Source organism: Mustela putorius, unplaced genomic scaffold (genome assembly GCF_011764305.1).
Source record: "Mustela putorius furo isolate JIRA1106 unplaced genomic scaffold, ASM1176430v1.1 tig00537248_pilon_pilon_pilon, whole genome shotgun sequence".
Taxonomy (NCBI): Eukaryota; Metazoa; Chordata; class Mammalia; order Carnivora; family Mustelidae; genus Mustela; species Mustela putorius.
In genome coordinates this window covers 3216027-3232981 of record NW_025422387.1, presented here as the reverse complement: position 1 = coordinate 3232981, position 16955 = coordinate 3216027, and the positions used below count along the sequence as shown (strand labels likewise).

At 63.0% G+C, this 16955-nt stretch overlaps 1 protein-coding gene across 22 annotated transcripts in view; it reads right to left on the bottom strand.

Annotated features, from left to right (window-relative positions):
* NCOR2 (nuclear receptor corepressor 2) overlaps nucleotides 1-16955 on the bottom strand; it is a 206997-nt gene that overhangs the window by 26546 nt on the left and 163496 nt on the right. For 13 of the 22 annotated variants that reach the window (XM_045073531.1, XM_045073536.1, XM_045073532.1 and 10 more), the window contains 7 exons: nucleotides 15180-15230; nucleotides 13567-14194; nucleotides 6909-7029; nucleotides 5833-5989; nucleotides 1681-1845; nucleotides 808-947; nucleotides 48-150 (listed from right to left, as the gene is read on the bottom strand). In XM_045073531.1, the coding sequence (XP_044929466.1) occupies nucleotides 48-150; nucleotides 808-947; nucleotides 1681-1845; nucleotides 5833-5989; nucleotides 6909-7029; nucleotides 13567-14194; nucleotides 15180-15230 (1365 nt within the window). The remainder of the gene's footprint in view (nucleotides 1-47; nucleotides 151-807; nucleotides 948-1680; nucleotides 1846-5832; nucleotides 5990-6908; nucleotides 7030-13566; nucleotides 14195-15179; nucleotides 15231-16955) is intronic. The other 9 variants (XM_045073540.1, XM_013056426.2, XM_013056423.2 and 6 more) reach the window with 3 other exon arrangements.

Here is a 16955-nt window from a genome sequence, read left to right as displayed (position 1 = left end):
CCCAGAGCCAAGCCTGGGCCATCCAGGAAGGGGAGCGCGATCCTTACCCAGCTTTTTGGGGTCCATGGCGAGGGGCAGCCCCATGGTGATGGGGCCCACAGGGGCCTTGGCGTGCTCCGAGTATGGGACGTGGAGCTGCACCGACATTCCCTGTGAGGGACAGAGGTCATGGGGTCAAAGGGGCCCTCACAGTCCCTCCACCCCATGCCCAAGCCCAGCCAGAGTGCCCTGACATCCCCTTCCACGGAAGCCCAAGAGGAGATCACATGCAGGTCGGGGCGCTGGGCCTCAAGTCCGAGTGACCACGGACTAGTCCCTGGTTCTCCTGACCTCGGTCCCCTCGCCTGTGAAGTGGCCGTCGTGACCTGGTATGGTTTCAAGGGAACGGTGCACCCACAGGGGCTGGGACGGAGCAGACCCCTTGCCCCCGTCCCTTGCCACACAGGTGGGTGGGGTCGGGGAGGCCAAGGGGCAGGGAGTCACAGACAGGCTCACCATGTGCTACGTGTCTAGTGCATTCAATCTTCAATTTCACAGAGGGGAAGCCGAGGCACAGAAAGCGCAGGCAACTTCCCCAAGGCCACACAATCTGGTTGCGGAGCCCCTGCTCTTGACTGCCCCCGAGGCCCAAGGTCCCGAGTGCCTGGGACAAGCTCGAGCCAGCTGAGGCCCCAGCACTGCTGTGCAGAGAGAAGACCCTAGCCCCTTGGGTACCCAGCTCCCACCCAGCTCCCGATGTCCCCACTTTACAGATGGAAAGACTGATCCCTCAGAAGAGGAAGGAGCTGTTCTCCGTTCCCGCCTCACCTGGGAGATGGCACTCATTTGCCTCTCGAGGACGCTGGGGTGCTTAGTGGAGGAGATGAGGGGCGGTGGGTTGGAGATGGTGGGTGGGCGCGGCAGCACGGGCCGGACACTGTCGTGGAGGCCCAGGGGCAGTGGGTGACCTGCAGGGCACACATCTGTCCACCACAGGGCCCCAGCAGTGGCCGTGGCCCAAATGCCCCTACCCCAGGCACCTCCCTGTCCACACGTGCCCCTGCTGCTCCTCCCGTCTCTGTCCTGATGAGCCCCTGTGTCCTCAGTTCAGATGTCACACCTCAGGGAAGCTCCCCCCTGGCCCAGCCCCGCCCCCCCCTCGGGCCCAGACCCGCTCCCCCGTTGCAACTTTACCCAAACCTCCCCTCCCCCCAGTGACAGCCCATCCCCCTCACAGGGACCGAAGGATCTTTCTAATAAGTCTACGGGCTCACATCCTCCCCACCACGCTGGAACCTTCCATGGCTCCCCAGTGCTCCCAGAATCAAGTCTTAACCTCTGACGTGGGCCTTCTGGTTCACCTGACCTGGTGCTTGTGGTCTCCCCAGGCTTTTCTTTCCGCCTGTCCCTCCTCCAGCTCTAAGCCACGGGTAGAACACAGCCCCCACTCTAGAGCTGCCCCTCCCCAGCACGAGCACCTCCTATGACTCCCTAGTGCCAGCGGCCCTGGTCTTATTCCTGCCCATTTCTCCACTCTCCATAGACCTCCTCCTCTCCTTTCACTGACCAGACCATCCCTCCTGCTGGGTCCCAGCGGGCTCGAAGCTCCTTCTGCACACGGCTCCAAACCACTGCAAGGAGCTGGCACCCAGTGACCCAGCGTGGCGCCTGAGGAGCCCAAGCTTGGGCCAAGCTACTCACCAGGTGGGGCGTAGGAGAAGGCCGAGGGGTCAGGGGCATGCGGGGAGGCCTTGATCACCTCACGAGGGGCCACAGGGAAGGGCAGGCCTGACGTCCAGCACGGGGGCTCCGTGGGCAGCTTCTGGCCCTCGGGGGCAAAGGCCGGGAAGAACACGGGCTTCTCTGCTGAGGGGACGAGGGAGGGCAGTCAGCCAAACTTGGCCCCCCTCGGGCACGCAGTGGCCCTGCCATGCCTGCTCAAACAAGGCCCTCCTGTGCCCACAGCACTGGCCTTGGGCAAGGATGGGGTCCCGGCCAACAGGAATAGGGGTCTGCGTTGGGAGCTGGCCCCACCCTGAGCCCTGAGCCCTCATGATCCTAGGGAGCTTCTAAGTCCCAGGGTGCCAGGCAAGCAAGGCGCCCGGACAGAGCTTCAATGCAGGGGTTTGGCAACCGGAGGCATGGGGCCCGCCGCCCGTGGACTTGTCTACGGCAGAGCTGAGCAGCGGCCGCAGAGAATGGCTGGTCCACAAAGTCTGCAGTATTTACTGTCTGGCTCTTTCTAGAAAAAGCTGGTTGGCTGCTGCACAGCGAGGAAGGCTTGCTATGATCCATATACCCTGGCCGGAGGGAGGGGTGGCCGAAGGTCCAGACGCTCGGGAGAACCACCCCCAAGGCAGCCGTCTATCGGACAGGGACGATGTGCCGGGCACTGTGCTAAGCGCTCCCCACGGGCACGGACCCCAGGAGGCTCCTTAGTAAGCTTGTGCGAAACAGACTGCTGCCAGCGCTGCCGTACGGGGGGGAAACGGAGGTACAGACACACGGCGGCACACTCTAAGGTCACCAGCAAGTACCTGGCTCAGTCAGGACCTGACCGCTCGCCGGCCTGTGCAGCTCAGATCACACAGCGGCAGGGTAGCGCCGTCCCCTGCCCAGGCTGCCCACAGACTGGCACTTCCCAAGGGCACAGGTGCCAACTTGCTCATCCTCGCTGCACCTGGAGCGGCACTGCTGCCATCCCCGTTTTTCAGATGGGAAAACTGAGGCCAGGAGAGGGGAAGTCATCCGGTCAAAGGCCCACAAAGGCGGGCAAGGGAGGGAGCCTGGAGCCCAGGCAGTCAGGCTACAGGCTGCCGTCCGAGCCTTCACTGGGCGCTCTGCCCTCAGGAGGGTGAACGACAGCTGGCCCCAGATTCTCAGGCCTGGAGGACACCCTGTGGCCAGGGCCAGAGGCCAGGGGCTCGGGTCTGTCGTCATGCTGTTCTCCTGCCCGCCTCCCACTCTACTGAAATCGGCCTCCAGCTCGGAACCTCTCCCTTGAGAACTGGCTGGAAGACCAGTCCCAAGAGAGAGAACTGGCTGAGAAGTTGGGCAGGAGGCACAACTTGGAAACGCCAGAACTCTCTAGGCCCTGGGACAAGAATAGCAGGCAGGTGTCATCTCTTGGGCCACCTCCAGATGACAGAGGGAAGCTCTGACAGCCCCCGGAGCTACGGCAGCCAAGTGTTCGCATCGATTAGTGATGCCTGCTGTGGGCACAGCCGGTGGCCGGGGAGGCGTGCGTGCTCCAGATTCTCTCCCCCCACCCAGAAGAGACCGAGGTCCCCCTGAACCTGCGCCCTGCTGAAGTGGGCAGCCCGCAGGAGAGGGTCATGGGGCAGGGAATCCCCCCCCAGGCCTGGGCTTGTCCGGCTTTCCAGTCTGTGTGCTGCAGCCCCACTCGGGCTGCGGTGGGCGGGGGTGGGCTCCGGGGCTGGAAGGGAAATCTGGGGTTGGGCCAGGCTGGGCAGGAGGCCGAGAGCCTGGAGAGACAACCTGTTCCTCCAGCTGTCCCCAGGGGAGCTGAGGGACCGGCTTGGCTGAGCTACTCCCTGCAGGAGCCAGGCAGCAGGGAAGGCTCCCGCAAGACCAGCGAGGTAGTGCTGGATGTCAGGTTCCCACGTGTGCCCACAAGAAAAGCACGCAGTGCTTGCTGCCCGGTGCACCGTCTGCGGCGGGGAGCCGTTCCAGGAAACAGCACAACCCGAGGCCAGACTCAGAAACCACTGGTGTTGGCTTCCTTCCTTCCAGGACAGGGTCTATGACCTATCCCAGCAGGCCCTGGCAAGCCCTGTGTGGTGCCCAGCCACCCACGGACAGCAAGCACAGCCCTGCTCAGGTCTGACGCGGCTGGAGCTGCTTGGGCCCCTAACAGCACCGCACAGCCAACCCCTGGGCTGATGCCCCAAAGCCGGAGCCAGAACCCGCTCTTGCCCGGTGAATCCCACCCCCGTCACAGGCTGTCCTGGCCCCAGTAGGGGGGCCAGCCGGGTCCTGAGAGCAGACAGCCAGCCCGGCCTCACCCTGCCTCTGCCTCTGATGCAAACTCCTCGCACACCCCCACCTCACAGTCACCACGCAGTCCAGGCTGGCACCACGGTGGTCAGGAGTGGCACTGTGGCCTCCTCCATCTGCCCACAACTCCCTGGAGCCCTTACTCCTCAACAATGACCGGAGAGAGAGAGAGAGAGATCTTTCCAAAATGGAATTAGATTCTCTGCCACAAGACAAACACATCAAGGCTCCTCCTGAAAAGGCTTCTTCCATACCTGAGACAATATCCACATGGTACCATGGCCTACAAGGCCCTAAGCAATCATGCACCATTTCCCTCTCTGATTCTCTATCCTACCCTCTCCCCAGCCACAGCGACCTTCTGGCAACCCCCCAAACACATCAAACTACCCCAGGGCCTTTGCACATGCTCTTTCCTCTGCTTGGAAAGCCCTTCCTCAGATCTTCCCGTGACTGAGTCATCATCTCCACAGAGACAGCTCCTCTGAGCCTCTCTTCACCCTGCTTTGCTCTTCAACTGTGGGAACTAACCTAAAGTCATCCTGCTTTCTTATGCGCATGCCCTGGCTTAGGGTCCTTCTCAGTCACATGAAGAGTTCCCTGACTCAAGGACTTCGTCCTGCTCACTGCTGCACTCCCAGGCCCTAGCCCAGCACGAGAGCATCACAGGTGTTCAACACATGTCCTGCTCCAGGGGCCTAAAGCCAGCCCGTGTGTGGGCCGGGATGTAGGCCTGCCCCTACGGGTGGCATCTGAGACTTCCTGCGGCAGGTGGGAGCGGCCGCAGGGCGGCGAGGGGGCAGGCTGATTAAACAGGGAATGTCTAGCAGGCCCGTGTCACTTGTGGGAAGCATGCAGCAGTCCTCCTTCAGGGACAGCCCTGTTCTTTGTCCTCAGGCAAGCAGCACCACCCCCGAAGAGGCCTGTGGCCCAGGGCCAGCCTGGCTTTCCAGAGAAGGGCTGCTCTATCCAAGACAGTGCAGGCGGCACTGGCCCCCAGAGCCCACCCCTGTGCTGTGCTGCTCAGGGAGGGTGGGCGGGGGTCCCGCTGCCCTCTGATGCTGAGAGTGGCCGGCAGACACGTAGGCCGGCCCAGCATGGGGAAGTCTCCAGAGGGCCGCTGCCCATCGCTTGTGATGAACACACAGCAGGTGCGATGTGCCAGGCTGCTCTGGGGAGGGGGCCCCTCTGGGGACGCAGGCCTGGAACTTCTCGGGTCCAGTGGGGAACGTGAGGCAGAGGCAGACAATCCAGAGAACAAGAAACCACACCTTGCCTGTCCCCTGACCTTGGCGACAATAAAGCATGCCCTGGGCAGCTGCTCAGAGAATCACCCCCGCAGGCACCCCAGTGAACCCAGCGACCTGGGGCTGGAATAAGGTCAGACTGAGCACTGCAGGGAGCAGTGCTTCCTGCCCAGGTCCCAGAGCTGCTGCCAGCTGGGTGCCAAGGCTTGTCCACGGTTCTGGGAGCTCACAAGTGGGCTGAACCACGGGGAGCCTCAGGCTGAGCCACAGACGGGCTGATGCGCATACACAATGCTCTGAAAATGTTTTTAAGTTGCCAACTGTTGAGAAACGGCCCCTCAGGTGAAAACGTGGATTTCTGGCTTCCCCTGAAGCACAACAGGGGCCGTCCTGCTGTGGGGTGACTTGGCTGAAAGCCAGGATGGGCCTACCTCAGAGAGAGCGGGGGTCCTCTGATTCGCCCCGGTCCCTGCCGTGCCCTGCTGTCCCGTCTGACCCCTCGGGCCGGCCCACTCTGCCACTCTGCTCGGCGTCTGCAGCAGCTGCATAGACACTCCTGCCCCTCACCCCTGCGGGGCCCCCTACTCACCCTCTTTGTCGGCAGGTGGTGCAGGGCTCCTGCTTTTCCCTCGAGGGCTGCTGCTGGGCTGCTGGGGGGTATCGTTCTCCGGCTGCAGGGGCTGTGGTGGCGGCGGGGCGGGGGGAGCTGCGTCCTCCCGGGGGGGCTCATGGACTTTGCTGACCTGCTGAGAGAAGCAGGGGGAGGTACATAGCTTCACAGGCTGTCCAGGGGCCACAGAGCTGAGGAACAGCCTTCCGGGCCCCCTAAGCATGACAAGCCGGCCTGAGAGCCAAGGCAGTGAGGTGCCCAAGGGCACATGGCTCGGGGACAGGAGAGCAGGGTTTTCGCACATCCCCAGCTACCCAGTGGGGAGCCCATGCCTGGGCCCCGAGTCTCTGTGGGTCTCAGAGAGATCAGGATTGACAAACGGGACTGCACCCAGCCCTGGGGAGCTAGCAGTGTAGCCCGGGCCGCCCTGTACGCCTCACTCCGAAAGCCCCGGTCAGCTCAGAGCCCCTCAGCCCACAGCCCCCCGCTGCACTTGGGGAAGCCCAGGCACACTTGCTCAGAGAGGGGTGGTTGGCAGCGGCTGGGCCGTGGTGAAGAAAGGGCTCCCCCAAGGGGCCTGGAGATTCTTCTGGGGAGCCCCCCCCAAGGGCCTCCTGTTTAGAGCGAGGCCTTCTCCCCAGGGTGCTGGGACCTGCCGTCCCTGGTCTGGGGGAGCTCTGGAAGACCCCCAGGGGGCGTGGGGGAGCCTCGTGGGTACGGCCACTCTAGGCCCAAAGGCCTGCAGGGGCGCCGGGCCAGGAGGGCAGAAGGCAGCCCTGCAGGCGGCGAGCTCCCTCCTTCGCGCACAGCCCCACCCGGCTGCCTGGAGCAGTTCCCGCCTCATCTCCATGGGGATTTCTCCAGGAAACAGGAGGCTGCTGGGAAGGGCTGGGAGGAATGAGGCTGCAGGTGCTGCCCCCCCGCCCCCAGGGGCTGCGCGCCTGCCCTGATCCACTGCCTTCCCGAAGCAGAGTTGAAGGGGGGGGGGGGCACGGCGGCCGCGGCCTTCGTTGGCAGGAGTCCCGGGGTGCGAGAGGGGGCGCCTGGGCACTCACAATGGGGGGTATGGCGGCCGCCCGCTGCTTCAGCTGCTTCAGGTCCAGAGGCTTCTGGGGTGAGGCGTTGGCCCTGGTGTCGCCGGTGGGGGTGAGGAGGCTGGGCCGTGGTGACAGCAGCCTGAGGGAGAGGCGAGCGTCAGCCCGGGGGGCTCACAGCTGGCTCTCCTGGCTCCAGCCCTGCACAACAGGGGCTGGAGGCGCCGCTAGGAGTGAGGCACGTGTCCAGGGCCACCCGGCCCAGGAGACCCACCAGGACTCTGCGGGTGGCGAGCGGGGACAGACGACTCCTCCCTCCGTCCTCCAGGCCCGGAGACCCAGGCCGGGATCAAACACTCGCCTGAGACAGCCCGAGGCAAGCCGAGTCCCAGGGAAGCCCAGCGCAGGAGGCACGAGCCATTCGGAAGCTGTAGGAACGCGGAAGAATCCACTGGATGAGGGCTCGGCGAGCGTCAGACTAGCCATCGTGCACAAGTGAGAGGCTCGGGCGCCAGGGCATGGAGCGGAGTGGACCCCGCTCCCTGGAGGACAGGAGCTGGGGAAACTACCCACGCAACTAGAAATCTCCACCAACTGCAACCTCACGTTGACCGAAGAGCTAAGAGCAGGTAGATTGCAGCTGCTCAGCTGGTACACGGTCTACACCAGCCAGAAGTGTAGGCCTGAGCTGAACCCGGCCTGTAAATGCTTCATTCCCCAAAGCGAGCTCATGTCCACCTGCTGCAGACAGACAGAACGGGGCACCTGAGAGCGGATGCCAGGGGCAGGGTCCCTCCAATGTAGGGCTGCAGTGTCTGAGGCACCTGGGCAGAGCCTGCCCTGTGGGGTGGGGCTCCTGAGGGGTTCATAGATGTCACCTCCTTCAGGAAGTCTTCAGGGATTTCTAGGAACTCCCGAAGTACTGGGCACAGCAACCTGCCACAAACCCCGCCTGGCCCCCCAGTTGGCACGAAGTCTTCAAGGTGGGAGCTCAGTCTGCTGCAGCCTCAAACCCTCGTCCACCCACCAGGGCTGCCAGGTTCCTGCCCAGCTGCTGACTCTCTCCTGCCACCTGTACTTGCTGAACACACAGCAGACCCAGCGCTGTGCGCAGGGGAGCACAAGAGCCCGGCATCCGGTCTCAGCCTGCAGGATGCCGCAGCAGATGACCCAACAGGGTGCACGAGGGCATCAGCCACGGGCTGGGATTCACCCAGAGGGCAAAGCTAAGGCCAGGTCCCCAGAGCCGGAGGATCCTGTGGGCACAGTCCCCACTGTGCTCGGCGATCGCACCAGGTGATGCCCCCTGCAGACTGTAACCCACAGCCACTGCCTTCCAGGCAAGAGCCGTGCTAACCAGGACAGGGCCCACGCCTGTCCGCCCCCCCGCAGCTGCTGCCAGACCCCCAGCGATGAGGAACCCGTGCCCCCTTCTGCAGATAGAACCGGGCAGACTCCTGACTTGGGGCCTAGGTGCCCTCTGCTCTCGGTGGCGCGGCCACAAAGCCGTGGCCATGACAGGCTGTCCTGCGGTTACCTGCCTCCTCCCCACATCTGCCACACGCTTGGCTGAGCAGACACAGACACGACGACGCCTGCTGGGGCTGCCTGAGGCACAGAGGAAGGTCGTCCTGACTTCTCCATGCTCAGCTGGCCTCCATGGTCCTCCCCACCTGCTCGCCCTCTCTCCCGCCCTCACCTCTGCACCTCCCCAGACCCTGCTCACCCTCTGCTCCCCAGCTCTGGGGCCTTTCCTGTAGCTGCCGACCCTCCCTGCTCTCCTGCACTCGGGCCCCGGGGCCCAGGCACCCTAACAGGCCTAAGCAGAGACGCCACCAGCTGTCCTCCCGCTCGCCACCTGCCTCAACGCATACGCCATGCCCGGCCTCCCCTCCCCTCTGCCTCCCAGCACCCTTTTAAACCGACCCACACTTGTAAACGTTAATTTTAAAACGAGCGTGCTTTGGAAGCAGTCCAGCCGTTCCTCTAGAGGCGGAACGCAGTCATCACCCGACCCGGCCATCCGGCTCCTGGGGGTTCGCCCAAGAGAACGGAGAACACAGGCTCACGAGAACAGCCTGTTCACAGAGATCCCAACAGCACCATCGCCACAGCCAACAGGTGCAAACCACACAAGTACCCCCAAACGGGGTCTGTCCACACAACGGACTGCGATCCAGCCATACAGAGGAAGAAGCAGGACCCCCGCTACAACGTGGACGGATCCCGAGAGCCAGAGGCCCGCAGAGAGAAGCCAAACGCGACAGGCTGAAGGGCACGGGGTTTCTTTCTGGGGTGCCAGAGAAGCACCCCAGAGTTCAATGGCAGTGATGGCGGCACACCTCTGGGGACAGATTAACATCCACTCCCCCGTACGCTGTGTGGCTGGACTATATAGTCGGTGAAAGACAGAAATAAAGAACGTACTATACGCTAGCCAGGAGACCAAGAGTTTGATTAACTGTACTGCTTCCATGAACGGCGAAATGCCGTATTTTATGGGTGTTCAGAAATACAAAACTACGACAAGACACAAGTATTAAAGTTAAAAAGGAACATTTCCTTATAACACATAGAAAGCAAAGTCTTTGCCAGGGAACTAGGGCCTTCCCCTTGGGCCCGGGCCCTGCCTTGGTTTCCCCACAGCTCCTCGCCCAGGGAGGGACCAGTCCCATTAGAGAGCAGGGCAGCAGGGACTGCCCCTCACACGCTCTCAGCAGGCCCCTATTTGGGGCACACCCAGAGACCCTTCCCGAGTGTCCCACGGAGGGAGGCAGGAGCTCGGTTCACAGGACGCCTCCTGATGCCCACCTGCCCACTTGCTGTAAGAGACCAGCTTCCAAGAGCAAGGGTCTGGGTTCAAGTCCTTGACCAGCCTCAGCGACTGGACCCTGAAAGGAGCAGGACTCCCAACTTCCCTCGTTCCGGCCCCCACAGCGGGTGAGCGCTGCCTCCAGGAGCCCTCCTCAGGGGCCGCCCTGCCTCTGTGCTCTTTCCTTTGTTTTCTTGGAAGACAGCCGCTTTTATTTTCCTCTCTGGAGTCCCAGGGGGAGGGGGAGGGGCTCTCGGAGCCTGGCACCAGGCATGTGACCCAGGAGGAGAGGGGAAGCTGGCAAGGCGGCTGGGAGCGGCTCAGGGCTCAGGCTCCCAGTTCAGAGCCCACCTTCCGCTATAGGACAGAACCACCGTGCCTCGGTTTCCTCATCTGTAAAGTGGGCGTGAGAACAGCCAGCCCTGCCCTCCCAGGACAGCTCTGTGGGTGGAACAAGGGGCAGCACAGGAAGCACGGACAGCAGCACCTGGGACTGAGCGGGTCAGGTGATCTTCCCATCACTGCGGGTTTTCTTCCCACACTGGAGGGCCAGGGCTGGGGGAGAGGGATGGGCAATGGGGGACTGGGGACGCCCTGGGTCTGGACACCCTCTCTGCTAAGCACCTCCCTTGGCTTCCCTATGATCATCAGGCTCCGATCATCCTGGCTGCCACGCATGGGGCTGGAGGGTGAGGGAAGGCTGGTTATGAACCGTGTCTGCATAGACATGGTTCTGCTGCTTCCTGTGAGGCCAGGTCCCGGCCCGCCTGTCACCTCCTCTCCTGCCCTCTCCCTCGTTCTGCTCTGCCACAGGCCTCTTTGCCTTCCACTGAACATTAGCTCATGCAGCCACAGGGCCTTTGCACCGGTTGCTCCTCCCACATCTCCCACTATAGGCTCTGATGACCCTCCCATGCCACCTCCTCAGAGAGGCCTCCCTGACTGCCCCTGCATGGCCCCTGCCTGGCGCCCGTACTCTTCCCATCACCCAGTTATGTTCCCATTGGGATCCCAATGGGATCAGGGCTCATCTGTTCTGCTCCCAGCATCCCTCGCACGTAGAAGAGCCCCTGGCAAACACCGGTGCCCAGTCAATCATTTACGGAATAAAGAAATAAAAGGGAAAGTGCTGCTGGGGTTCTTTCAGAATTTCCGGGGCACAGGGGAAGAAGCCACACTCCAGCCCACTCTCGGAGCAAACCTCCAGTGTTCCTAAAGCAGCTCGGCAGGCAGCTAACCATTCACGGAGCACCTAGCATGTGTGGGCCTGGCCCCAGGCTGCAGTTTATGTTGTGACATCCATTATGCTCACGGGAAGCCTGAAAGTGGGGACCCCACACCCATCTCAGAGAATACAGAGGCCCAGGGAAAGGGGCTTTCTGGGGTCTCGGCCCCGCCAGAAAGTGCCCAGGCACCCTCTCTGGAAACTGGGACAGAGGAGGCCAGGCGAGCTCAAGGCTTAGCCATCAAAGCCACCATCTCTGGTCGTCAGCCAAGAAAACTCCCAAGCAGAGCTGCCTGGCAGACGGTGATGGAGAGGCAAAGCAGAATACGATTTCTCTCTCCAAAGGTCGTCAGCAGGGGCTGCAACAAGATGCACCCTGGGCCCGTCCAGGGACGCCCAGCTCACCACACCGGGGCTGCCCAGTGGGAAGGAGGGTGATGGGCGGCCGGCCAGGCCCCGGGGTCGTGCAGGGGCCCACCCGTCCCGCCAGCCCTTCCGGGAGGCCCTGGCTGCCAGGGCCTGCTCTGACGCATCTTGCCTGCGCGGCTGTGGCTGGGGGGGGAGAGGGGGTGGCAGGCGGCCAGCCAGGAAGAGGTCAGCAAGCTGGCCCAAGTCCAGCCTGGCTCCGAGGGCGGGGGACCAGCCTCGGTCACACAGGGCGTGACAGACCAGGTGTCCTGACTCCCAGCCCAGGGCTGCTGCTCCCCAGGGATCGAATGCTGGACGTTCAGGCAGGAAGAGTGGATAGAGCCAGATCCAGCTGGGGGAGGAAAGGACACGTCCCTGGGGTGGGGCTGCTGGGGGAGAGAGGGAGGCTGCAAGTAGCCTTTGGGGCTTCAGGCCTGGCCGGAGGGATCCCGGGGGCTAGCGGAGCTCAGCTCAGCCTTCCCCAGTCCCCAGTCTTGGGCAGAGGCCATGTGAACCCAGGAGGCTGCTTATCAGCATGGTTGCCCCATGAGCTCAGCGCTCTTCCCGCTAGGAGCAGAAACCCGTTTCCATGACTCCGTCCCTGTGGCCAGCAAGAGCAGGGTGGGGAGCCGCCCGCCCTGACCCCATTCCCCAGGCACAAAGAATGAGCAGAGCAGCCGGTCCCTGGCCGGGGGCCCTTCCCGGAGGATCGGGCCCCGTGCGTACTATTCCCAAAGGCAAGGAGCTCAGGACCCCCCGAGCCCTCAGAAGCCTGTGGCCGGGCCTTTGCTGGTCACGGAGCCATCCAGCAGGCTACCTCTGACACGACGGGGTGAGGCTCCTGCCAGCAGGGGCGCCCGGGGAACCCCAGACACACAAAACACGGCTCACTTCCTTTTGTGGAGGAAGACCCACAGAGCTCTGGATGAATCCAACTTTCACATGAAATGTTCTAGAACTTGCCATTTTAACATGCCCCAAGGTGAATCACGGGGCAGAGGAAAGGCTCTGGAGTGAACTCTGCTATTTGAAAGTCAGATTTTCCTCCCTCTCACTCTGCCCAGAACTTTTCCGAGACAGGAGAGGAGAGACAACAGACCGCACTGTTTTTAGTCAAAATAAAAACGACCCGCCTGCCTCACTAGAAAACATTCCTCCAGCGTCCAGATGTGGGTGGGAGCGGGTCTCTGCACCTCTGCCCTCAGCCAGCCCCAACTCAGGGGTATGAGCTTTGGTTCTGGCCAGGAGTTTTAGGGGCCTCAACCGTCAGTCAAAATCCAATGCTCCAGGGGCTCGGAGAGGAGGTGGGGTTGGGCACCTCACCCCAGGAGCAAAGACAAAGGTAAGAAAGGAGGAACACAGCTCAGAGATGGGGGCACCCAAACAGGACGGCACGGGGGTCCCCCCAGGCCAGCCCCGAGAGCAGCCTCAACGGCTCAGTCAACTTGAGCCAGGACAGTGGCCTCCCAGTTCCAGCACCCAGACCCTTGGCGGAGGGGACACAAGTCCCCAGGGGTCTCAGCAGTGTGTTACACGGGCAGGCCCGCACCACTGTCTGCAGGGACACGGCAGCTATCTCCCGGTGCCTCTCTGACCCCCACTGACGTCCCCGCGTTGGCGGTCAGCTGTTTTCTGAGCCCGAGTCACACCCAGCTGAGCGGGGCACTCCCCTGAGAACGGACTGCAGCCCCGACCTAGCCCGGCCTGCTCACCCTCAGCGGCTACAGGACTCCGCTTGAATCACACAGGCTGTCTCCCGCCCCCGGGCCTTGGCACCTGCCGCCCCCCCCCCCCCAGCCCTCGAACGTGCTCAAGCCCAAACAGCCCGGGACCCATGAATGTGACCTAATTTGGAAACGGGCTCTTTACAGACATGATCAAGTTAAGATGGGATCATCAGGGTGGAGCCGAATCCAGTGACGGAGTCCTCATGAGAAAAAGAACTCAGGGCTCGGGGTCACACAGGAAAATGTCCCGTAAAGACGGAGGAGTAAGAGCCTTTGGGGACAGGGGGCAGGGACCCGGCCACACCCGCACACCTGCAGCCACCCGGTCTGGAGGGCTTCGTGCCACGGCCCCAGGGAGCCAACCCCGCTGCCTGGCACGCGCCCCTTGCAGACCGGTCCGCCGGCTGCGCCCTTCCATGTCCAGCCACGCTCCGAGAGCGGGCACCCAGTCGGCTGCCCGGGTGCCGGCTGCCGAGGACGAAGCTGCCACCCGCTCCGCCCACTCACCTGTTCTTGTCACCTCCCTCGGGCTCGTCCACCTCGTCTGCGCTGCAGGTGGCACTGGAGTCGCTGTCCTGGGGGGCTGCCGCACCCTTGGCCGTGGGAGCTTTGACCCCGGGGCCGCCGCCCTCCTTCTTCTCCACCTTGAGGGCCCCCTCGGGCGCGGCCTCGGCACTGGCCTCGGCGCCCGCCTTGCCCTTGTCGGGCCCCTCCTCCGCGGCCTCCTCTTTGCACTCGCTCTTGACGGGCTCCGTGGGGGGCACCTCGCCGGGCTCTTCTGTCTTGCCCACGTCCACAGCCAGCTCTTGGGCCACAGGGGGCTTCTGCTCCTCCTCCGCCACCGCCAGGGTGGCCGCGGCATCGTCCTCCTCCTTCTCCTCCTTGGGGACCACAGGAGGGGGTGCGGTGGGCGACACAGGTGCTGGCGGGGGCGTGGGCGGGCGGGCGGCTTCGGGGGCCGGGGTGGGCTCGGGGGCGGTCAGCGCGTCCTCTGGCGGAGGGGTGGGTGGCTCAGGGGGTGGCACGTCGGGGCCCGGGCCGGGCGGGGGCTTGGGCCCGTTCTGCCCCGTGTCCTTGGCGGCCTCGGTGCGGGGGGAGGGGATGCTCTCGGTGTCAGAGCTGTTGTTGACTGCGGCTGTGAGGGGGAGAGAGGGGCAGGGTGAGTGGTGCCGGGGGGCTCAGGCATAGACCTGGACCTGCCCATCCCAGCTCCGGGGCCCAAAACAGGATGCCCTGAGTGGCCCCACAGCCGGACACCCCAACGGCCCTGAGGCTCCCACACACATGGGCAGCCGGCCCCTCCCCGGTCCTAGGGCCCTGCCCTCCCCCCGCCACCTGCTCCCCATGCTGGCCCTGGTGCCCAGCCACCTCACTGACTTCCAGCCCCTGGGGTCACTGGCACCCCTATGTGGCCAGGGCCGAGGGCTCTCATCTAAGCTCCAGAGCTGGCTGTGCCCAAGCCAGAAGCCCAGCTGAGGAAACACAGGTTCCCTTTGGGCCTTGCTCTCCCCATCTGCAGAGTGGGCAAGCAGATCCTGGCTCACAGGGGGAGTAAGCCAGGGTGTCGGCAAACTCTGAGTAGCCCGAGGGGAAAGCGTCCCGTCCGGCAGCATCCCCCGCCGGAGGCCCACACGGCCCCGCACCTGGCAGGTGCACAGGGAAGTGGTAACCGACTGACTGAACATGCGTCCGGATGAAGGGTGAGGGCAGCTAGCCTCCCACCTGGCTCTTCAGCCTTAAAAACACTCCCGTCACTGCTCTGGGTCTCAATTTCCCCCATTTTGTGTAAAATGGGGACAAAGTGAAAAGCCCTGCACTTGCTGTTGGGAAATCAAACAAGGTGCAAGTCACAGACAAGAACACTGGTGAAAATCAACGGAACGGTGAAGCCGAGTGTACAGATCTGCAAGCGTGAGACAGGGAACAGCATGGGGAACAGACACCGCACAGGGAAGGCGGACAGAGGCACCAGCAGCACAAATGTTGGCACTCACAGAAGCATGCTCACGGAAGTGCGCCCCTCGCTGAGGACAGGTGCCCTCAGGATGCCCCTGACCCCAGCACAGCCCTACCCCAACCTCCCCCCCAACCGCCGCCAGGCCAGCCGGCCACACTCGTACCTGGGCCACTGCATTCCCCTCTGGGCACCTCGCTCCCAGAGGTGTGTAAGGCTGGAAGGAAGCGAGAGAAGGATTAGAAGCAAGGCAGCAGGAGCAGCAGGTGGCAGAGAGGAGGTGGCCGGGGGCCGAGCAACGGGGGACCTGCGGCCCTCATCTCGGAGCGACGTGCCCTTTCCCTTCAGAACCACGGGTGACCTGCAGCGGCCTCGGCCAGCAACAGGGCGGTGCAGGGTGATGAGCCAGTCCCGCCCACTCCTGGGTGTCCTTGGACAAGTCACTGGCCTTCTTTGGACCTGAGTTCCCAGGACAGAGGTGGGGATGTAGACCTCAGAGGTGAGCAGGGCGGAAGGAGCAGCCTTTGTGGCCCTGGATCCCATCCCACCGCTCAGCCCCAGAGCCAGGTGGGCAGGGAGCCGCCATGGCTCTGGACCAAGCCCCCTTCGGCCCCAGCTGCCCAGGGTTCATCTCTGCCTGGATGCAGCAAGGCACTTGCTGCCCGCCCCCTGGAGGGGTCTGCCATACTGCTGGCGCTGGTCGGGCTTTCTAGAAGGTTCCATGAGCGCAACCTCAGGCCCTAACCCAGAACCTCTCTGACCTCCCCCTTCCTGGTCACAAGGCACAGAATTACACAGCAAAAGCTGGCTGGACCGGCCAACTCCAACTCCACCAGTTACGGGACACCCCGTGAGAGCAGTTCTCCTCTCCCTGGGCCTCGGTTTTCCAAAACTCATCCATGTGATGGGAGTATCACCCTGTGCCTTTGTGCCGGATTTTCTAGCCCACTGCACAGGACCCATTCAGAGCCATCAGGTGGTCACAGAGCCTCAGCTCTGCCAGACCAGCCCTCCCCCTCCCTCTCCCCCGCCCGGCACAGAACGTCCCTCCACCACCCCCACTGTGGGATGTGAGCCCTACAATGACGGGGAGTTCACTACCACACAGTTCTCCTACTGGGCAGTGTCTGTTCTGGTCTTAATGCTGAGCCGAAGTCTGGCTTCCCTCTTCTCCCACCAAGGCTGCATCCTATCCACAGAAAGAGCTGGGAGAGTGTTACTGGGTTTCTGCTTCCTTCTCTTTTTTTGGCTATAAATTCAGGACCCAGAGGGATTTGTGGTGCTCACTCAGACGCTGGCCAGGCCTCTCCCCAACTTGGACTGGAGAGACCCAGAGCAGCAAGGGGGCCAGACTCTATCCCCAGCTTGAGGCAACAGCAACCGCACGGCCCAATTCTCTGTTCTCAACCGGGAAGTGAGGTTCAGGCCCGAGAAGGCACTGGGGGCTGGCAGGGCTCGAATTTATTGGCAGGCCTGGTTTGAGGAGCCAGGAGGGGACTCTGTCCTTTCTTAACCATGTTGGCAGAAGCTTGGGAGTTTGAATGCAGAGGCAGGCAGACGGGGGACGAGGAAGGCACCCTAGGCAGGGGCAGGAGGAAAGAGGGTTCCGTTCGCCAGGAACACGAGGGCCCAAATGGGGCAGCCCTGGGGAGGAAGGGAACAGGGGAGGCACAAGTGTTCAGCTAAGTTAGGGGTTGGGGTCTTTGGGGACATCGTGCCATGGGGGACAGGTACAGACCCATGTAATTTATCACCCAAATTGAAGCATTTGGGAGTAATACCATCATCGCCACCATCACCATTGTCATGACCATCATCATCACCACCAACACCACAATCACCATCACCATCACCACCACCACCATCATCACCATCACCATCACCATCGTCACCACCATCACTACAACCATCACCATCATCACCACCGACACCATCACCACAA